This window comes from Gallinula chloropus, assembly GCF_964237585.1.
Source record: "Gallinula chloropus genome assembly, chromosome: 9".
NCBI lineage: Eukaryota > Metazoa > Chordata > Aves > Gruiformes > Rallidae > Gallinula > Gallinula chloropus.
The window spans coordinates 19000567-19023352 of NC_140094.1; the positions used below are offsets into that span (position 1 = coordinate 19000567).

A 22786-nucleotide genomic window follows, 5' to 3' on the forward strand; every position below is an offset into this window, starting at 1 on the left:
CGGAGCAGGAGCCCGGAGCCGGAGCCGGGGACAGGAGCCCGGAGCCCGGAGCAGGAGCCCGGAGCCGGGAGCAGGAGCCCGGAGCAGGAGCCGGGAGCCCAAGCCCGGAGCCCGAGCCCGGAGCAGGAGCCCGGCCCAGCCGCGGGCGGTGGCCGGAGCCTCGGGGCGCGGGTGTCCCACACGGAGCGGGAAGCGCTTCCCACGCCGCAGCCGCCGTGCGCTTGGGCGGGGCCGGGCGCGGGGCGTCGGGGCCGGGCCGTGGGAGCCGCGCTGTCCCCAGGGCTCCCGGGCCTGTCAGCCTGCAGCACAACCCGCTGGCAGCGCCTCGCTGCCCCTCGATCCCAGACAATTAACGGCATCAATTAACCCCGGGATATGGATACGTGCAGGATGGGGGAGAGCACTGGGGATGGGCCAGTGTCATCACCGGGGGTTTAACGGGCACCCCAACGATTGGCACACCGGACGCCTTCCCCCAGCCGAGTGTACAGCAAGGCCGACGCCAGCACCTGCCCGTCCCGGGGCCGTGCTCCCAAAGACAGCCTTAATTCCCTTAATACCCCCACTCCAGCTTAGTGCCACCCGCACCGTGTGCTCCCCTCCTCCGGAAGAAGACCCGCCCTGTTTGGATTCAGTGCTGCTGGGGAGTCTTCACGTTCCCCTTTTGCCTTTGCCCAGAGCATCTCAACAGGCTGCAAGAGCTGGAGCGGTTCAGCCTGGAGAAGAGAAGGCTCCAGGGAGACCTAATTACAGCGAACCGGCACTTAGAGGGATCTGATAAGGAAGTGGGAGAGGGGCTGGTCACCCAGGGGTGCAGGGACAGGGCAAGGGGTGATGGCTTCAAGCTGGAAGAGGGCAGAGGTAGGTTAGATGTGAGGAAGAAATTCTTTATTCTGAGGGTGGTGATGCTCTGGCACAAGGTGCCTGGAGATGCTGGGGCTGCCCCTGGATCCCTGGCAGGGTTCAAGGCCGGGTTGGATGGGGCTTTGGGCACCCTGGGCTAGTGAGGGTGTCCCTGCCCGTGGAAGGGGGTTGGAGCTAGATGACCTCTGATGTCCCTTCCAACACAAAGCATACTGTGATAGACCTAAAAATCTCTTATATGTGCTCAGTCCATCAGCACAGTAAAACCTCCATGGCTGAAGAGCAGGTGAGCGATGTTCTCTGGGATTTAGACATAAAATGAGCAGTTCTGTTTGAGATTTACCCTGGACCAGACACAGGCACCCAGCAAAACAACCCCTTCCAACGAACTAATACCCCAGAGCACTTCCTTGTAACAATCTGACAACGAGTTTTACTGATGTGGTTAAACTTGAGCACACTGAACAGCTTTTGGAAGGCCCATCTCCAGCTGGACAAGAAATCTGGCTGACCCACGCTGCTTCAAGATCAAACATTGCCTGGGTCAGTGTGTACGGTATGTGCCCAGCGAAGGGGCCATGTGAAGCACTGCAGGACCCAGAGGGATTGCAGTCGCATATAAATAAATCTCATGGGTTTTTAATGTAGTTTTCCTACAGATAATTCCAGCTGAAGAGGATGAGAGGGCTTCCCAAATTCAAAAGTCAAACAACCCAGGAAAAATATAGAAGGGTTCATGTCAGTTCTCCAGACTCCACCCAGAGCCCGATTCCTCCCCAGCCCCACCAGGATGCACACAAGGTAAAGGAGCTTGGTGGCTCTCAGCAGTTAGCTCAGAAGTGATCCGTGTTCAGGAGACTGTCCAGACCAGGCTAGCATCTCTCAGTGGGATAGTTATATTAGTTTCCTCTTTTAATGAAATAAAACCATCAAAGAAACAATCACGTTCCAGTGCTTATAAATATTAACATAGATCTTGGTCAGCTTTCCAGAGAAAGCTGTTTCTCAGCAGACTCATTCATCCCATAATATGTTTAACGAGCCGTTGCATCGTCACTCAAAAGTGCATCAGTTATACCTGGAGAGAGGTAATTATCCACAAAGCAAGTTATACACCCGTATGATTATCAAGGAGCTTGATAATTTCCCCCAGCAGAAATCTTTGCATCACACCTTCCTGTACCTCCCACGTGGTATTAGGCAAATCTGATGTGACAACCTCAGTGGCTGGAGCCACTGGCCAAGCTGTCCCCATGAGCTGCCTCCCGGACCAGGCTGAGACCTCCCCGTGCTTCTCCTTGGAAAATCCAGCAAAGGAAAGCCAGGAGCAGCAGCCAGGGCACAGGGCTGGGGGTGGGGCAGAGGTCTAACCCTGGAAATGCTTTACAGTGATGTGGGTTTGACCCCCCCACACGAGCTGCTCCACTGTTCTCTACCCTGCCTTTCAGCCCACAGTGCTCACACCCCTGCGCTGTGCAGACCCCCCACTCCTTGCTTCACTCTCCCCCTCACAGCCCCATCCTACAGACTCCTGAAGGGAAACACAGCAGCTCCAGAGGCGTGGAGGGAACAGCTCTACCCCGAGTCCTGCTCTCAGACCACAGCTCCAGCATCCTGCCTCCAGCAACACCCAGGAGAGGATCCCTGGATGCTGCAGTCAGGAATTCCTCAGCACCCTCAACAAGGCATCAAACACCTTTTCCCACCAGCCCAGCTGCCCATGGTGAACACTCAGTACAAGGCAAAGCTTGGAAGGGAAGTTCTTCCTCTGTTAATGTTTGATGCCACAGTTGAGGTTGGAGAAGGAGCCCAGGACGATGGAGACACCTAGTCCAAGGAGGGAGGATGGTGCTTCCCATGCTCGGGGCTGTGCCAGCTGCTGGGCAGTCGGATCACAGGCAAGAGCTCAGCTCTCCCATGGGAAGTAATTCCCCAGGACTCACCTATGCACCGGAATTGAGGAAAGGGCTGGGGCAGGGGGATAAGCACTGTCCTGGAAGAACAACCCATGGAGAGTTCTTCTAGAGCAAGTCTTTCTGGCTAGGGGTTAAAAATAGCTGAATTTAAAACACAGGCACTTGGGTTTAGTGTTAAGGCTGTGTAACATGGGTATTTGAGGGTTTAACCCCCTAAATAATGCCACTAGCAAGAAGAAAACCATAGTTAGGGAGCCCTGGGAGAGCCCTGGCTCGTGCCTTCACCAAGGAGCCTTAGCTGTGGGTCTCAGGTGGGGAGAAGGACGCCTGTGCCGCCCTGCAAGCAGCATCACCCCTTCCCTGTCCCCTCTGTAAGGCAGCCCTGATGAATGCCTATTGCTTTGGAAAGTATTAGCACTTGTCCCCCTCTTACAGATAACAAAAGTTAGGATGATTTGGGATATCCCTTGCAGTGAAACAGCGGCTCAATTAAAAGCATCTCGGGGTCTGTCCCCAGCTTTGAAGCTCTATGTACAAAACCCAGTGCAATGACGTTTCGCTCCGGAGAAAGGTTTCTAGGAATGCTTCCTCAGGGAGCACAGGAGAACAAAACCCCTCCTCACCCATGCCATCCCCCACCACCACCTTCCCCAAGGAGCTGGGCACCCACACCCCCTGTACCCAAAGCCTAATGCCCGTGGGGTTTTTCTCGCTGCAGAGGCTCTGGCATGAAGCGCAGGGACATGGAGCAGAGCCCGATGACAGCCAGGCTCGTGGCCACGCTGATGCCCATCCACCCCAGGGTCTGCAGGGAGGAGGGGAGGAGTGAGGTGGGCAGAAGGCGGTCGCGCCGCTGGGCCATATCCATCATGATGGCTTCCATCTGGAAGTGCGTGCCGACGACCCCGCAGACGTGAAAAACTTGGTGGCTGTGTCCTGCAAGGAGGCAGAGGGGCTTTAGTGAACAGCAGACCTTCTGCATGGAATCACAGAATCATAGGATTGGAGGGGTTGGAAGGGACCTCGAGAGATCATCGGGTCCAACCCCCCTGCCAGAGCAGCTCCCCAGGACATATCACTCAGATAGGCGTCCAGACGGGGCTGGAATCTCTCCAGAGATGGAGACTTCACACCCCCTGGGCAGCCTGTCCCAGGGCTCCCTCACCCTCACTGGGAAAAAGTTCTTCCACATGTTGGTGTGGGACTCCCTGTGCTCCAACTTGCAGCCATTGCCCCTTGTCCTGTCCCCACAGACACTGAAAAGTGTCTGATTCCCCCTGCATCCCCTGCTTAAGATAATTATAGACTTTAATTAGGTCCCCCTTTAGTCTTCTTCTCTCCAGTCTGAACAGTCCCAACTTACTCAGCCTTTCCTCACAGGGGAGATGCTCCAGGCCCTTCATCATCTCTGTAGCCTCCTCTGGACTCTCTCCAGGAGATCCCTGTCTTTTTTATACCAAGGAGCCCAGAACTGGACACAACACTCCAGGTGGGGCCTGAGCAGGGCAGAGTAGAGGGGGAGGATCCCCTCCTTTGACCTGCTGGCCACACTCCTCCTGATGCCCCCCAGGATCCCATTGGCTCTCTCAGCCCCCAGGGCACACTGCTGGCTCATGGACACCCTGTCATCTACCAGCACCCCCAGGTCCTTCTCCACTGAGCTCTTCTCCAGCAGCTCCCCCCCAGCCTGTACTGATACAGGTTGTTCCTTCCCAGGTGCCAGACTCTCCACTTGCTTTTGTTGAACTTCATCCTGTTTCTCCCTGCCCAGCTCTCCAGCCTGTCCAGGTCTCTCTGGATGGCAGCGCAGTGTTCCTGCGTGTCAGCCACTCCTCCCAGCCTTTTCTTTGCCTCCAGGCATCCTGCTTTTGAACACCGGTGGGGATTTGGGTGGCTGTTCCCACCGTGCCAGCAGCACACAGAGAGTTCTAATGGAACGGGGCACGAGCAGCTCACTGCTGCCGTCCCGGCACAGGCGCTTGAGCACGGCGTGGCACAGGGAGAGGGAAAACCCTGATGTGGCTGGGTCTGCCATCCTGCATCCTCACCAGTCACTCCTGCCCTGCCCGGCCATGGCACCACCGTGCCAGAGGAGATAGTTTCATGCATGGGAAAGGAGCACTTTCCCCAGCCCAAAAACCCTCCATGTGGTGTTTTGGAAGCAGCACATTCCCAGAGCTGTTCCCACTGTGCCTCAGCAGGACTTTCCCTGGGCAGCCTTGTGTAGCTCCAGACCTGGAGGTTGGTGGCCCTGCCTGTGGCAGGGGGTTGGAGCTCTGCGATCCTTGGGGTCCCTTCCAACCCAGCCCAGTCTGTGATTCTATGATTCTATGATTCTATGACTGCTGCACCTCATACAGTAAAGTCCATCTTGAATTTCCAGAGGGAAATGGATTATAGCCTCTGGGGAGTCCCTGTCCTTCCTGAAAATACTGGGACAACAATGGCAACTCACCCCACTGGCACTCACCTATGTAATCGAAGTGTCCTGGTGCGAGCCGCTCTGGCAGGTGGCTGGCGAAGATGAAGCAAGTGAGGAAGGCAAGGATGGTGTGCTTGTAGTGGACCAGGATGGCAGCCTCCGTGCAGCTCTCTGCTGCACACTGGTAGAACTGCAGCAGCAGAGGGGTGTCCGTGCAGGGGAGAGAGGGGAACAAGACATTTCTAAGGGAGGTGCTGCCATTCCCAGAGCTCCCACCATCATCTCCAGCTGTCCATCACCCGACCATAGGGCAGGCTGGGCAGGACCCAGGGCTCTGCCACCTCCATTCCATGCAACTCCCAGCCCTGCACCTCCTGTCCTTACACCTCCCCGCAGCAAAATTCCCACCCTGCTCCATTTTAGGACCTGGAAAACACACAGCTTTCCAAGGCAGTAATTTTCCAGCCCAGGCTTTGAAGTGGAAGGGCTCTGCCTCTCAATAGGTGCAGGAAAAAACAACCAAAGCTCTTATCCTGCCAGAGTTTGTTTTCCTTTTAAAAAACCCCAACAAAGCTCAAAATTTAAAGGGCTGGCATGTTTTCCCAAATATCCTCAGCCTGAGATAAGCAGCTGATATTCCCAACCCTGCAGCAAGCACGAGTCTTGGCACTGTAAGCGGGGCCCGTCGGAGCCGTACCCTGTAGAAGAGGGGGATGCTGTCGAAGAGGTATGGGTACACAAAGGCCAGCGTGCGGGAAGCCTTGCTGAACCTGGGCTGCTCCACCTCCAGAAACCTAGAGAAAAACAGAGAAGGTGTTTCCTGTGGCCCAGCACAGCGGGTGAAGCTGTTTGTCCATGGTTTGCTGGGGTCTATGGATTGCGGTACAGACGCTGTGGATACATCCCCCAGCAGCTCACGTGGTGGGACCTTCCCTGGCTGAACCCTGGGCTTGCAGGGGGGGAAGATTTAGGGATGCCCTCTCTGAAAACCTTTTGCACACCACACTGCCAGGGGCTGTTTTTGCTGCTTTAATTGTCACTCATTTAACCGTCACCCATCAGCAGCGAGAACGGAGCCGGTTTTCAAACAGCTGCTGCCCCAGCAGTTGTTTTGCACTGAGATTTCCACTCCTGGGATTGAATCCCAGTTTTCTGAGTGTAGCAGTCCCAAGGAGAACACATCTGCTTTGGTCTGGAAGGGTTTGTAGGTGCTGCAGCAGCCAGGCTGCCGTCAGCACTGTTTGCTAATGGAGCTGTAGCACCGCTTCTCTTAGACATCAGAGAATCACAGACTGGTCTGGGTTGGAAGGGACCCCAAGGACCACAGAGCTCCAACCCCCCTGCCACAGGCAGGACCACCAACCTCCAGGCCTGAAGCTACACAAGGCTGCCCAGGGCCCCAGTCAACCTGACCTTGAACACCCCCAGGGATGAAGAATCCACCCCCTCTCTGGGCAGCCCATTCCAGCCCCTCACCACTCTCTCTGCAAAGATCTTCCCCCTAATATTTCATCTAGCCCTTCCCTCCTTCAGCTTCACTCCATCCCCCTTGTCCTGCCAGTCTCTGCCCTTTAACAAGCTGATTCCCCTCCTGTTCCTCTGCTCCCTTCAGGGACGGGAAGGCTGCAGTGAGGTCCCCCCACAGCCTTCTCTTCTCCAGGCTGAACCAGCCCAGCTCCCTCAGCCTCTCTCGGTAGGGGAGCTGGTCCAGCCCTCTGATCATCTTTGTGGCTCCTCTGACCCCTCTCCAACTGTCCCACAGATTTCTTGTGTTGAGGCCCCTGCTCTGGACACAGGACTCCAGATGGGGCCTCACGAGGGCAGAGCAGAGAGGGACAACCACCTCCCTGTCCAAGGGGCCTTCCACCATGACCCACAGCTCATTCAGAAGATGTTGTGATGATGCCGAAGATGCCTCCTGCTCCGAGTCCTCCTGTACCTCCGTGGGATTCCTGCTGCCTTTTCCTACCATGGAATCACCCACCCGGTGCCGTACCCTCATCCCACTCCCTGCTGCTGCAAGGTGCTGCACTCACCCCTCCACGTGTTCCCCTTCTTCTACCCACCCGACCTGCTCTCCCCTGTTCCCACAGCCGGCACGCAGGGCCAGGCATGAGGTAACCCCAGGGATAGTGTCCTATTCCCAGAGGATGGCTTAAGATGCAGCAGAGTCCAAGCGTGCTCCACTCTCCTCCTGAGAAGCCCATGCAGGCTTTCCATGTCCACAGGGAGATGCCAAATCCTCAAGCACGAAAGAATCCTGCATTGGAGGGAGGGATGCGGTCGGATGCTCTCTATACAGCACCGTGGAAGGGTTAGACACACTTACTTCCCTCCACCCACACATGTTGTACCCGTTTGGCAATTCAGTGTTGGAGGCCAAAGGATGCAGAACCCAACCAGCTGAAATCCTTGCTGCTGACTCATCCATCAGCCCTCCCGGATGGGAGAGTTCTCCTGAGAAGCGGATTAAACTCGGTCTGGCAGCTTAGCAAACACCTTCCCTCAGCTGCCCCACAGCAAGTCCCTGCCTCCCTCACCCCTCCACATCCCCCTCTGCATGAGCCCACACTCCCATGGACTCCCATGGATCTTTCCCGTGGGATGCTGAGCATCCCTCTGCCACCAGGTTTGGCCCCGGAGCAGAAGATCAGCCGGGTTTAGGTGGCCCAGCGCTGACATCCTGAGCCCGAACTGCTCTGAAAGGGCTGGGTGCAGGGCTCACCTCTCCCCTGGGGTGACCCCAGTCCCAGGCAGCCCCGGACCCTCCCGGCTCCTCCTGCAGCCCTGCCCAGGGTGCGGTTGGCAGAGCAGCCCCGGCAGCATTGCTGTGCCCTGTGCGAGCCGGGCAGGAGCAGGAGTGCCGGGGCAGGTCCCCTCCGAACACACCTGGCTCGGTGGCATCACCACCTGTTGCACAATTCGGTTTCGGGTCCACTCCCTTCCGACCTCCCCCTGCCTCAGAGGGACGTTTTGGGTGGGGAGGGGGATGCCAAAGCCGATGCAACTGGGGAGCAGGGCCTGCGGTAGGGAATGGGGGGACCCCAGCGGTATCACGGGGGTCTCGGGGGTGGCCAGCCCCCATGTCTCCCCATTTCCAACCCGCTGTGGCTCCAGCACCCGGCATGCACGCCTGGCACAAGCCACTTCCACATGGCAGAGGTGGGTGCAAACCCACGGACCCTCGTCCTCCACAGCCCCACCGGCCTCGACCCATGAGAGGAGAGAGGGGAGAGAGACAGATGGATAGACAGGGACTCGGACGGGGGTGGCACATGCAGCGGAGATGGGCACACACACGGGTGCAGAGGGATGCCAGCAGCCCAGCATGCCAGGGCACTACTATCCCCAGGGCAAACACAAGCCCTGGACATCCATCCTTGTGATGGGGCTCATTCTCAGCTCACCACCATGGGGCAAAACCAGCAGCATCACCAGCCCATGCTGCCATGGGGCACTCAGTATTCCAGCTCTCCCAGGGATCTTTTGCCCATATTTTCATTTTTAAGCCTAAATTTGGAGGGTTTACACCTCCAACGGCTGAGAACTGCTGCTCTGCCCCATGGTGATGGCTGTGTGTTTCCTGTGGAGCTGTACTTACAGGTTTGTAGTGGGGGGGGACACACAATGCCGGCTAATTTGCATCTGGAGAATGATATTTTTTGGAAGCAATCCAAATTAATCCGGAACTGATCCCAAGTTGCCGATAGCTCCTAAGCATTAGCGTGGCGTGGGAAGTGCTAGGATTAGCACAGGCTCAGGGAGCTTCGTTTGCTAAGCCCGTCTAATGAGGCACTGAAGAGATGCACAAGACACAAATAAAGAGGGGAGGAAGAGAGACAGGAAGAAATGAGGAATGTAAGGAGAAAATTCCAAGCCCAAACTCTCAAGATCCATGGAGTGATCCGGGAGAGATCCTTTGAGCTGGCTGTCCTACCTAAGTAATACCATGGATGGGTCCGGATCCACCCCAGGGAGTAAACCACAGTTCAAAAGGTGAGTAAATCCACAAGGGTGAATCTGCAAGGGTCTCTAAGGAATTTTAGGAGCTCGGCACGTCCCTCTCCGGAAAGACCCGGGGGATGCTCAGCTCCATGCACCCAGCAGCAGCCCCTCGCTTGCCGCAGGGGAATTCCCTGGGCCTTGGGAGCATCTTTCTTCCAGCTGAGGCAGCAGCACGGAGCACGGCACCCTGCCAGGAGGGTCCCAGGGACCCAGGAAACTCCCCCAACCATCCTCAGGGTGATGTGAAGGTCCCAGGGACCCAGGAACAACCCCCTGAAGTCCCCAGAGGCTCGGAGGCGGAAGGAAGGGCTGACACCGAGCGGCTCAGGCCTCTCGCGGGGCCTTCGCAGCCTGCGGGGAGGTGCGTGGGCTGGGTAAGGACAGCCCGTCCGGCTGGGAGTCCAGCATGGAGCGTGTCCAGCTGCCAGCCGCTGCCTCAGGCAGGCAGGGTGGGCCAGACAGTCGTCCCCACGCAGCCAGCGTGACACCACGGGGCCCAGCGCTGCTCCTGCTTCGGGAAGGGGGAGGTGGCTGCAGGGGGGTGGAGGGTCCCCCTCTGCATGGCTGCGGTACACGTGTGGAGACACACATGTGTAGGGACACACATGTATTGAAACACACACAGAAACACATGGAGAAACACACACACACACATAGAAACGCATGTAGAAGCACACACATAGAAATAAACATGTGTAGAAGCACATCTAGAAACACACACAAGCACACACACAGAAACACACATGCATAGAAAACCATGTAGAGACACAGGCATAGAAACACACACGTAGAAACATGAGTAGAAACACATACACATAGAAACACATGTTGAAACACACACATGTAGAAACACACACGCATAGGAAAACATGTAGAAACACATGCATAGAAACACACATAGAAACACACATAGAAACACTGGCATGTAGAAACACACACGTGTACAAACACACAGAGGTAGAACACACATAGAAACACACACATAGAAACACTGGCATGTAGAAACACACGTATACACACACACAGAGGTAGAACACACATGTAGAAACACACACGTAGACACACAGGGAAGTGCACACATAGAAACACAGAAACACACACATGTAGAAACATTCATGGAAACAGACATAGAAACACACACATGTAGAAAGACACGTGTAGAAACAAACACATGTGTAGAAACACACAGAGGTGGAACACTCCTGTAAGCGTGCATAGTTAGAAACACACACACACACATGTAGAAACATGAGTAGGAACACAGATGTGTACAAACACACAGGTGTACAAACACAGAAGCATAAACACACGCATGTGAACACTCAAACACCCACAGCTCTGCGTGCCTTTGGACCCACTCGTGTGCTCGGCCGTGGGCAGAGGAGCCAGGCTGGGCACACACCTTCCAGTGCTGCCCTTCAGCCTCCCTGCACTGGCTCCACACGCTCACCCACAAGCTCCCAGTGCCGCCACGCAACACGAGCCCTGAGCATCAGTCCCCCTGTGCCCTTCCCGAGTGTGAGGCCCATGTCGGCGCGGGGTGGGCCGTAGCTGAAAGCCTTACAGCATGGCAGCAGCATCACAGCGGGCATCGGAAGGCACCCCCAAAGCTCAGGGTCACCCAGCCTAAATCCCACAGGAACACACCCAGGATCATGGGTTTGGATGTCTCCAGAGAAGGAGACTCCCCAGCCTCTCTGGGCAGCCTGTCCCAGGGCCCCATCACCCTCCTGACATCAGGTGGGACTTGAGGCGGCTGCTTACCTGGAGTAGCAGGACAGGCCAGTGCTGACGGCGGTGTTGAGCACGGCGATGGGCACATAGCAGTGGTGGAAGGTGCTGCCCACCCACTCTGCTGGGAACACGTACGCCGAGTACGCCAGCGCAGACCCTGCGGGTACAGGAGGTGCCGGGTCAGCGCCAGGTCCTGCCAGCACCCACAGCATCCTCACGGGTGCAGCCATGAACCTTCACTTGGCACTGGGAAAAGGCAGTGGGAGTCAAGGTGGATGGGGAGGTAGATGGTCCGGGAGCACCAGGCAGACTCCTAAAGAGCAAACACCTTGCCACAAGGAGCTGGAGGCATGTTGTGCCACGAGAAGGCCGTGGCTGCCACTGCCACTCACCCTGGGCTCGCACCCCTGGGGAGGAGCCACTGATTTTGCCGAAGGTGTTTGGTCCCCAGCAGGATTTTCCCCCCTTATTCCATTCAGTCCGACCACCAAAGTGTGTCACAGCATCCTGGGCCTGCCCAGGATGAAAGAGCCTCAAATGATTATTTGTGGTGGTGTCAGAGAGGATTTACAGTCCCTCCCAAGCACCAGACTCCAAGGAGGAAGAGGAGGAGGAAGAGGAGGAGAAACTACACTCAAGCAGCTGCCTATCTGTGTAATATGAGATAGGGAGCCTGCTTTGGCAGGGGGGTTGGACCCGATGATCTCTTGAGGTCCCTTCCAACCCCTAAGATTCTGTGATTCTGTGATTCTGTGATTCATTTCTGCTTGTCCCATGGGTATGAGCTGCCTAAGCCACTGAGGTCCAGCTCCATCCATGATGTGTCCCTGTCTGTCAGGTCCTGCTGCCCCAGGGCAGTGCTGGGACTCCCCCTGAGACCCCTCCTCAAGCCCCCTGCCAACCTGCCCGTCCTTACCCAAGCTGTACATGCTGAGAGCCGCGTAGTCAAAGAAGTAGCAGATGTGCCGGGCGCGGGTGGACATGGTGCTGAAGGTGTGGGCACAGCTGGAGGCGAGGGGGTAGATGCAGCAGGTCAGCAGGTAGGCGAGGAGCGGCCAGGCGTGGGGGTCCTCCCGGCCCCCCGGCCCCCGCAGCCGTCCCACCAGCATCCAGACGAAGTACCTGTGGAGGGTAAGGGAGGAAGGTGAGGGTACCCCCCCCCAATCCCTGCTCCCACAGCCCCGCTCCCCTTGCTGAAGCCGATGCTGAAGACAGGGTCCCTACCAGGCGGGCACAAAATGAGTCCAGATATTTAGGGTCTCGTTGGTCATTTGGAAGACGCTGAGGAGACAGTCTGCGGCCGAGCTGCTGGGGGGGCGGTACCCGAAGAGGATCCCCTGCTCCCGGTACCCCTGCAAGGCAAAGGCTGGCACCGGCGGCAGTCGGAGGAGGAGGAGGAGGAAGGTTGCCAAAGGGAGGGTGCCCATGGGTCAGGACCCAGCACCCTGCTGCGGGGACATAGCCGCATCCCCCCACCGTGGGAGGTGGTCCCAAGGGAGGGGCAGAGCGCTGTGCTGAGGGGGTCGAGAAGGCCTGGGGTGCTGCTCCCATCTGTCACCTCCCAAAACCCCACCGAGCCTCGAGTTTGGGGAAGAAAAGCTCCTCTCTGACCTTAGGCACTTGGTTGATGCTGAGCAGCCGGGGCAGCTTGAGGCTCAGCATCGCAGAGGTTGGGGCTCCGGCTCCAAGGGGTGTTTTCGGGTGGGGACGAGCCCCAGCACTGCCTCACGCTGCTCCTGGCTGCATCTCACACCCTGCTGGGGAAATGATGGGACAGGGCTGCCCTGTGCCGGCCGAAGAGACGCTCCCCAGGGAATGGGATGGGTGACCTGGGGAGAGAGGAGCATTCGTGGGGCTGTGGCATGGTGTACCCATACAGGGTGCAAAACCCACACCTGGCTTAGGGGTTTGCCATGGCATGGGGAAGGGGGACAGCACCCATCTCTGCAGGGGATGTGGGGATCCCTCCCTGCTCCCCGTCCCGCAGCAGGGCAGGGGGACAGGGCTGCATGTCTGAAACTCCCCGTTACCACCCCAGCAGAGCTGGGGGGACACAGGGACAGCATCCCCATCCCCACAGTACCTCACCATCACACAGAAAGCCCTGGGCACGGGCTGGGGGGCTGTGGGGTGCCGCAGGACCCCTCAGGGAAGCAGGGAGGACGCAGGGCCCCAGGCAGCACCCAGTTGTTCACTTCTGCCCACTCCCCCCATCGACCACCCCAGTCCCACAGCGCAGCCCCCCCTCCAGCCCCCACATCTCCATCTCTTACCCACCAATGGTCTCGGGCAGTGCTGCCTCTTCCCCCTCCACCTCTGGCCTGCCAAATAAAGGTGAAAAATATTCATTAACTCCTGCACCCTCCTGCCAGGGACGCCCGGGCCGGGGAGGGGGGTGAGACAGCAGCCCACGGCTCGGCGTGCTCGGCTCAGTCACATGAGTTTACAGCGTGTAAACCCACACACTGGTGTCCCGAGGTGTCTGCACCCCTCCCAGCCTGGGGAACAGTGAGAAAGACCCACACACACCCCCTAAGACCCACCCCTGGGGTAGCATTCCGGCTACCTCAGTCGCCCCACGCCGCCGCACCGATTGCCAGTGCTGGGCAGAGACTCACCAATCCCAACTAAAGCCCTTGGCTGCCCTTCCCTGGCTTTGCCCTTCATCTTCCCCTTCTCTTCCTCCCCACCCATCCTCTACCTGGCCGAGCAGCTCCGGTACAAACCGACTGGAGCAAAATGCCGCCGGGGCCGCGGTGCGCAGGGAGCACCGGGAGAGAGGGAGGTGGCTGGGAGGCGGTGAGCAGGAGGCAAAAAGTTAACGAGGCAAGAGAGCAATAAACCCAGGGAAATTGGAAATGCCTGGAGTTAAAGATTACACTTCAATCCCCAGAGGGTTTTTTTTCCCCCTTGGCTGTGGTAGCGCCGGCCCGATGGCTCCAAGCTGCGCGGAGGCTGCAGCCCCCCTGTGATCCCCTCAGTATTCCAGGGGTGAAAGGGACCTTATCCTTGCAGTGGATCCGGGAGGCTCTGGATGTGGCTGGAGGAGTCCAGACCTGGCTGGAGGGGTCTGGAGCTGGCTGGAGGGCTCTGGAGCTGACTGGAGGGGTCCAGACCTGGCTGGAGGGGTCTGGAGCTGGCTGGAGGGCTCTGGAGCTGACTGGAGGGGTCCAGACCTAGGTGGAGGGCTCCGGATGTGGCTGGAGGGGTCTGGACCCGGCTGGAGGGGTCCAGACCTGGCTGGAGGGCTCCAGATGTGGTTGGAGGGCTCCAAATCTGGCTGGAGGGCTCAGGACCCAGCCAGAGGGCTCAGGACCCAGCTGGAGGGCTCTGAACTTGGCTGGAGGGGTCTGGACCCAGCCAGAAGGCTCAGATCCCAGCCGGAGGGCTCGCTTGGTGGGCAGGGAGGGAGCTCTGCCGTTGGTCATTTGCATGCCCCAGAGGTAAAGGGCAGCCCGGCGCAGGGCTCTGCCTCTCCCCGTCCCCGCCGCACCACCGACATCAACACAAATGAGGGTGAGGATGGGATGGGAGGGAAATCATGCCCTTTATCTGGGTGCAGCCACGGAAGCAGGGCGAGCTCCTGGCGAAGGCACGCCGCAGGGCGCCGGAGCCCTGATCTCCAAAGAGCCCTTGGACGGGACCCCCCCGCCCCCTAGTTGGGGGGCGACCCGCGTGGGAAGCGGGGAGCCCGTCATCCATCCCCCCCCACACACACCCCCCCCCCCCGCGCCCCACGGAAGGACGTGGGAAGCGCCGGGCCCAGCCTGAACCAAGAATTTGTATTTTTAAGAGCGAAATGAGTCACCGGCGCTGCGGGGAGCAGCAGCAGCCCGGGCACACCCTGCGGCCCCGTGTTTTCCTCCTCCTCCAGATGACTTTTTCCACCCGGGGAGCAGAGCTCCCGGCATGGGATGAGGGATGGGGTGTGTGTGTGTGTGGGGGGGAAACATCACAGCCATGACCTCTGCTAACAGGTTCCTTTGCCAACAGCAGGTTGGGAGTGCAGCCAGCGCACCCAGCTGGCTGCAAACACACCTCTTCCTCCTCCTCCTCCTCCTCCTCCTCCTCATCCCCCCCTCAGCCGCGCACGGAGCCCCGTGGGGATGCCAGCTCTCCCATCGCTGTGCCTTCGGATGGAGGGGAAAAGTGGTTTAGCCGTTAATAATTAACTCCTCTGACTTTCAGAGGGTGGCTGGAGGACAGGGGCGGGTTGGGCCGCGATGGCAGCGGCCGGGCTCCCGCCAGCGCTCCGGCACCCGGAGTCAGCAGCACGGGACGTGCCGAGACCTTTTCCAGCAGAACAAGGGAGGCTTTGTAGGAAGGAGGTTGTTATTGCTGCGGGTGGCTGCTGGGATCTGCCTGGGATCCGGGACCAGCCGTACGAGTGAGCTTAAGGCTTCCCCCCCCCCCAAAATACATCAGTGTGTCCCGGGCACGTGTTGGAGAGCTCTGCCAGCCCCAGCAGCGCTCCCACCCACCCTCCTCGGGGGGCACGGCCTTGTCCCAGCTCCTCATCCCCGCTCCTAAGCCCCGCTGGGAGAAACTTCCACGAATTCCCTTCCCGGTGGCCTACTGGAGGGAGGGCCAGGGGGAAGCAGCCACCCCGCATCACACCCAGCTCTTTTCCCACCTTCGCCATTCCCACGGCGCACCCGGGAAAGTCCCGCTGTGGACCCACGAGGGGGCTGAGGATGCGCAAACCCCCTCAGCATCCCCCAGGCAAGCGTGAAGAGCCAGCAAGCCGCAGAGATTTGGGGATGGGAAGGCGGGGAGTAAGGAAAAAGCAGAGCTGCCTGTACTTACGGCTCTGCTCCCAGGAGCGGGGCTGGGTCGGATGCTGCGTTGTCGGCGGCGCTGGCTCCGGGCGGGCGTATTACTCATCTGTGTACAAACACAGCCCGCATGGCCGAGCGCTGGGAGCAGGGCTGGGGTGGAGGCAGCCGAGCGAACGGGCTGGGACAGGTTTGCCGAAGCTGTCAGGAAGGGCAACAAGGGAGAGAGGCTCTGCCCCAAAACCCCACTCGCTGCCGGTACCCGGAGTCGGATGGTGCCCACACGTCCTGGCCAGGCTCAGGGAAGGGATGGGGTGGGGGGGTGGGGGAAAGGACACGGAGGAGGTCAGTGGCGCCGGCTGCTTTCCCAGATTAGGAGCAAATTAATTCTGGCTCGTCTTGTCGTGGAACAGGAAAAAGGCAACAAAATAAAACCGGAAATAACCGTGGCCAAAGGCGCTGGGAGCGCTCAGGGTTCCCTTCGCCAGGGCTGCGAGGACATGGAGTAAGGGCAGGGAAAAATGTGGGTGTGCAGAGCCGCCTGGTGCATCTTCAGCTCCGGGACCCTCTGGTATTTATACTGGGAAACAGCCCGAAGTTGCTTCACTGTCTCCAAGGAGAGCATAAAGTTACCCCCTCCTCCCCGTAGATGGAGAGGGATGTGCTCCCAAACTGAGGGGGGTTCTATCGCCGGTCCTGGATGGATAGAGGATGGCAGATGGATGGGTGACTGGGTCCCCGAGGCTGCTGGAGCCACTGTCCCTCCCCACAGTGATGCCTGCTGCCAGCCCGGGTGTGTTTCCCCCTCTTCTCCCCAGTAAAGCCAGTGAGTGGTTCTGCTGCAGCCGGGGTAACACACTTCCCAGCATGGGAGCAGAGCCGGGGATTGAGGGCTGCAAGTCGCTGGGTGGGCACCACTCCCCCCTCTTCAAGCACTTGGAACCAGTGGGTCCAGTAACGAGTTCCTTCACGAAGCAGCCCCCATGCTGAGGGCCAGATCCCACCAGCAAAACCAAAACCCCCACGACCTCTGCGACCACAAGCAGCATCACCATCTGCAGACCGGGGTGAGGTCGGGATGATCTTGTCCCGGCAGGGATGCTCCAGGGATGCAGGGATGGATGCTGCCCGCAAAAGCCGGTGCTCACCACGCAGGGCTGGGTTTATAGACACCTCATAATTCGGCTGAAGAAAGCAAAGCCATCCCCAGGCAGTACAAGGGAGACAATTTCACCTCAGCTCTGCTGGGAGGATGGATGAGCTGTGTCGTGGGTAACTGAGCGCCTGGGGGGTCAGCCCTGTTCCTGCAGCTTTCCCACCCCCCCTTGCCAGTAACCTGGCACAAAATTAAGGATTTACTCTGTGAGCACAGGGTGGGCGATGCCACAACACCCCAGCAGTGGGGGGGACACACATTGTCACCCACTCCACCCCACCACAGCCCCCATCCCCATGGGGCTACGGGCCAGGACACCACCACAGCTCTGCCCACCCCAGGTTTTTGGCACTGAGCCTGTGTTTTAAACCATCTCCAGGGCGTCCGCTGCTTTTCTCTCCATCCCACAGGACCCAAGATGTGGATTCTCCACACTCACCCCCTCCCCTGCCCGGGTTTATGAGCCACAACCGCTCAAATGAGCCGGAAAGGATGGAGCCTGCTGCTGCCCTGTAATAAAAGGCTTGGAAATGGCTCCTGGTTGGTTTTACACCATCATTGAGACAATCCCATCAAATAATCCACCCGCCTTTATTTGCACCGGCAGCAGCTCTGCCAGGCAGCAGTGGAGAGATTCACATCCGAGTACTTCGCCCCCGTGCCGGGCGCGACCTCCAGCCTGGCAGGACGTTCTTCCCAGCACCGTGTCCGTGCCCAAGCTGCCCAGGAAACCTCATGTTCCCAAACCTGTGTTTTCAGCTCCCTGCAACCACAGCAACAGGTTTCAAACCGGCAGAAACATCCCAGCACTGCTGGGGAGGAGGAATTGAGCTGAAATACAACCGTGTGAGTGGGGTGCCCTGGGTTCTGCAGCCCTGTTCTCCACCCTGGGATAAGGATCCAGCCCTCCACTGGTGCTCCAGCAGCTGTGATGGGGAAGCTGGAGGTGCTGAGCTTGGCATCCCGACCGCTCTCCCTGAGCCTCGCCACCAGCTTGTGTGTGCCAAGGGCTGCCCAGGATGCTGCGAGCCTGTGACGGGGTCCCCAGGGATGTTCAACCTGGGGAGGATGTGTGTGGCTGCCCCCACAGATGTGCAACCCCCAGATGTGCCCCTGCACCCTGTGAGATGTGACCATCCCCCTGCACAGCCCGGGGACAGCCTGGGGACATATCCCCCCCAAGGGGAAGGGGATGCTGGTGGTTCCTGGTCCCCATGCTGGGAGTTCCAGCGCTCATCCTACCCACCCAAGGCTGCACCCCCAGCCCACCAGCACAGCACACGGGGGGTTTCATCCTTCTCTGGGGTTTATTTGGCTTGTACCTGAGCAGCAGAAGCCAGGAGGTGACTTCTCCCACTGACTGTACCCCACACCATTCTTTAAATTGCCTGGGGAGTCTGGGCACAGACATCCCAGCATCTCTCTGGGGGTGCAGGCCAAGCATTGGTGGGGGTGGAGGGGTGGTTGTCCAGCCATTACCTGCTCTGAAACACTGAAGCCATTGCAGGAATGGATTGAGCATCCCCAGTGCCACAGCTGCAGATCGACTCCAGTGCCAGATTCCCCAGCACCAGGAGCCAGCGTGGGCAGGGGTGATGCTCTGGGCTCTCTGCCCTTCCCCTGCCCTTCCCCTGCCCGCAGCCTGGTGCGTAGCCCCCTCTGTCCCCCACCCCCATGGGTGATGGTGCCTGGCACCACTGCCAGTGCCAAATCCTGCGACGGGGGTGGCAGGGGGTCACCATGGCCAAAGGGTGTCCTGTCCCCCTCACCAAGGGCACCTTGCCAGGGCTGCCCAGCTCATCCCATCCCTCCCAGGCATCCCAGAGAGGAGCCACTCCAGCCACAGGGCTCCTGGAGCACTGGCCAAACCCCACAGCATCCCTGCGGGGCCGCTGCCGGGAGGTGCGAAGGGAGAACCCGTTAATGTTTAATTGAGCCCTAAACCCGCCTGTTTAATTACTCACATCTCATCCTCCACCACGTCGTTCACGGTCCACAGCCTCTGCAGAGCAAACCCTGCCAGGGGCCCAATCCTGCTGCACCCAGGCAGCTCAGTGCTTGTGGGTGCCCAGGGAGGACCAGGGTCCTGCTGCACCCTCTGTGCCCGTTTCGGCAGCATCCCCTTTGCAGCAGCCATGGCTGCAGCCCTGGCATGACCCTGGTGCCAACACCAATGGGGAACGATTCCCAGGGTGACAACCACAGGGCAGGGATGTGGCAGGTTCTCCCACTGCCCCGGGATGGGTTATTTTCCCCGGTGAAAGGGAGTTTGCTGCCCATGAATCGCAGAATCATAGAATGGTCTGGGTTGGAAGGGACCCCAAGGGTCACAGAGCTCCAACCCCCTGCCACAGGCAGGGCCCCCAACCTCCAGGCCTGGAGCTACACAAGGTTGCCCAGGGCCCCATCCAACCTGGCCTTGAACAGCCCCAGGGATGGGGCACCCACCCCCTCTCTGGGCAGCTCATTCCAGCCCCTCACCACTCTCTCTGCAAAGAACTTCCCCCCAATATCTCATCCAACCCTTCCCACCTTAAAAGTGAAGTCAGTTGTTGGGAGCTGGAGCTGTTCCAGACCTTGAGCTCCCTCAGGTCACCCCGGAGCCGAGCACCCTGTGCCTGACTTCTGGAATGCCGAGCTGTCCATAGGCGAGCTGGGGCTGCAGCACATCCCACAGCCCCCCTGTCCTTGGTGGGTGTTGATGCCAGGTGGCAGTGGGACCCACGGGCAGGTCCCTGGGCACCAGAGGATCTGGCTGCGTGGTCGTGAGCAGCAGGGCAGGATGGGTGCAGGCAGGATGGGTGCAGGCAGGCGGCCTCGGCGGGGGTCAGACGGTGTTGCTGTGCGGTGGGATCGCTCCAGGAGCTGAGCTGCAACAGGAACCGACCCAGCACTTCAGGAAACTTTAAATTCATCCCCCCCCAAACAAGAAAAAACCCATTAGCAGCAGCAGCAGCTCCATCATCAGGGTCAGCAGCTGCCGTGCGCCCACCGCAGCCCCCCACCCTCATGTCACTCACTGCCGAGCCTGGGGTGCTTCACCCCAGCATCTCCCCCCATTCTCCACCAGCTCTTCCCCACCTCTGCATCTCAGAGCACCAGGCTGGCCCAGCCTTGGTGGAAAAAGGTGTGTGTGGGGGGGTGTCTGGCCAAAATCAGCACCCCAGCATGTCCCACACAGGGAGCAGGACTCCCCCAGCCCCCTGGCCCTGGCTGCTGGCACAGCCCAGCTCATGGAACACAGTTCTGGCTCCAGTCTGCCTTAATTAGTCTGTGTAATTACGAAATGAATACGCTGACACGCTCTGCTTGCAGGGGGATGGATGGAGATGGAGGAATGTGTCGCTGCTGCCATGACTGCCTGTGTTTTGGGAGGGTGTGGGGGGACGGCAGCCCCAGCTGGGAGCGGGGATACTGAGGGGATACTGGGGGGAGGATGCAGGGATGCTGGGGGATGCTGTAGGGATATTGGGGTGATGATGCAGGGATACTGGGGGGATGCTGCAGGGATACTGCAAGGATACTGAGGGAATGCTGCAGGGATACTGGGGGGATGCTGCAGGGGTGCTGCAAGGATACTGAGGGAATGCTGCAGGGATGCTATGGGGATGCTGCAGGGATGCTATGGGGATGCTGCAGGGATACTGGGGGATGCTGCAGAGAGGCTGCAGGGAGCAGAGGGAAGAGGCAGGAGAGCACCTGAGGAAAACCAGTGGGGAGGGAAAGTGGGTGCCCAGGAGCTGCACCATGGATGAGGATCCCAACCCTCACTGGAGCACCGGGACTCCACGGGGAAAACCACTCCCAGCCCTTCCTCACCACCCTTGGCACCCTCCTCCTCCTCCCTGGGCACAGCTGGACACAGCCCAGTGCGTTGAAGATGCCAACACCCAGCATTAATATTTAATTCCCTGTAAGCAGCTCAGCTCTGGCTGAGCACCCAGCAGCTGCCCTGTGCTCCCCGGGCAGGGGGAAGCAGCACTTCCCAGCAGCTGCTTTTACTGCCATTTGATTGTTCAAACAAGGCCCAGGGAAAACAAGAAGCTACAGTGAAATATGGGAGCATTTCACAAGATCCAGCCAAGCCCTGCCAGTGCTGGGGATAAAGACAGGGGTTGAAAGAAAAGGCTTCGTTATGGTCTAATTAATGGGTTGGGATTCCCCACTTCAGCGATGCCATTTGGGGTTTTAAATGGTTTTTCCCCTCTCCTGGTAACGGGCTTTGTGGAAACAAGTCTTTGGAGGAACAAGTCTGCCTGCTCATGAGTGGCTGGGGGGGCCAGGGGAGGTTTGGGGGCCTGGTTCGGTACCTCTGAGGGCACTGTGCAAGGGGCAGTTTGTAATCCCACCGGGAAAAGAGCTGGGAGAAGGGAGGAAACCATCAGCCTTGGGGTAGAGCCCACAGGGGAGGGGCTGGGGGGGCAGAGTGGGGTGCTGGGGGGAGCAGAGCGGGGTCCCCATGGCACCACCGTGGGATGCAGCCAGCGCAGAGCCCTCACAGCATCCTTGTCGGGTGCTGAAGCTGGGTGCACAAGGAGCCTCTTCCCCAGCATCCTCCTCAAAGCCACTTTTCCCATCCAGAAAGGTTCAGCCTGGATTTCACTCACAAACAGGCACCTGACCCCAGGGAGCGTGTCCCCACATCCTTTAGGTCTCCCAGCACTGGGCAGCACTGGGAAGGGCTGGGAAGCTGCTCCGTGCATCAGCACTGTTCTCCTAAAGCCCCTGGAAGGCTCAGACGGTGCTGGGAAGTTGGGCAGGACCCTCTGGAGCAGCATCTTTGCTGAGGGAGGGGGCCCCAGAGGGTGAGGGCTGGAGCCAAGGTGGGATGCTGCTGAAGGGAGGCTGCCTGGGGAGCATTCCCAGGATTATTAATCTAGATGGATCTAGATAAACCCACTGGGGACCCCTCCCCTTCCCCACCACGAGCAGAACCCCTCGGCAGTGGCGGTGACAGCGGCACGAGCCGCTCCATCCCATCAACCCCCAGCTCAGCCCGAGGTGAGCTACTGGGCAAGGTGCTTGGAGACACAAATCCAGCTGATGAGCTCATAAAACATCTACTGTCCTGAAGAATCAAGCTGGTGGGTGCCAGGAGTCTTTGAACATTGGCACTTCACCACCACCACACTCCAACTTTTGAGTGCCTGGCTCAAAACAGCTCCTGATGGGCTGGGAATCCCACAATCCCCAGGTTGGGAAAAGAGCTTTAAACCCATCAAGTCCAACCGTTCCTGTCCTGTGCTGACCCAGATCCCTGAGCATCTCATCTCCCCATCTGTTAAACACACCCAGGGGTGGGGACTCAGCCCCCTCCCTGGGCAGCCTGTGCCACAGCCCCACAACTCTGCCAGGGAAGAACTTTTCCCTCACATCTGAGCTGACCTGGTGCAGCTTAAGCCCATTTCCAGTCTGTGATTCTCTGAGAAGGAAAACACCCCACATTTGTCTTTAAGATAATAATAATAAAAAAAAATAACCCAAACCCAAAACCAACTTTATTTTCCAGTCTTATAAAGCAGCTTTACATCAAGCACAAACACTGCTCCGTGTTTACGTCGTATAGAAACATAGTAGAACCTCTCCCTCTGCAAAAAAAGCCCCATCCCACCACGTAGAAAACTAACGTGTGCACATTGTGCTTCAGCTGCAAAGGCTGTACAGCTTTACCAAGGACTACCCCTCGCCAGAGCATCCTGTAAACAATTTATTGCATATTTAACACATGGTGTGTAGCCCACATGTAACATCCCACCCCCCCAACCCCCCCCAAATAAAAGGGTAAAATAATAGAAATGTAGAAAAAATAAAGTATAATTCCAAGGTGAAGGAAAATAGCAGCTCTTGGTGAAGGTCTTGCACAACAGCCAAGGAAATAAAGGGCACTGCCACCACGCTTGTAGAGTTGTGCTTG

At 58.5% G+C, this 22786-nt stretch overlaps 1 protein-coding gene across 1 annotated transcript; it reads right to left on the bottom strand.

The window, feature by feature from the left end:
* Window positions 1-3468: 3468 nt before the first annotated feature.
* PAQR5 (progestin and adipoQ receptor family member 5) lies at window positions 3469-12748 on the bottom strand (the record flags this gene model as incomplete). The annotated part of the gene is made up of 7 exons (XM_084268052.1): window positions 12553-12748; window positions 12166-12293; window positions 11858-12063; window positions 10972-11098; window positions 5900-5996; window positions 5251-5392; window positions 3469-3716 (listed from the first exon to the last, which is right to left on the bottom strand). Exons 1-7 carry the CDS (start codon window positions 12601-12603, stop codon window positions 3469-3471), a joined length of 999 nt encoding a protein of 332 aa, XP_084124178.1. The 5' UTR covers window positions 12604-12748.
* Window positions 12749-22786: the final 10038 nt, after the last annotated feature.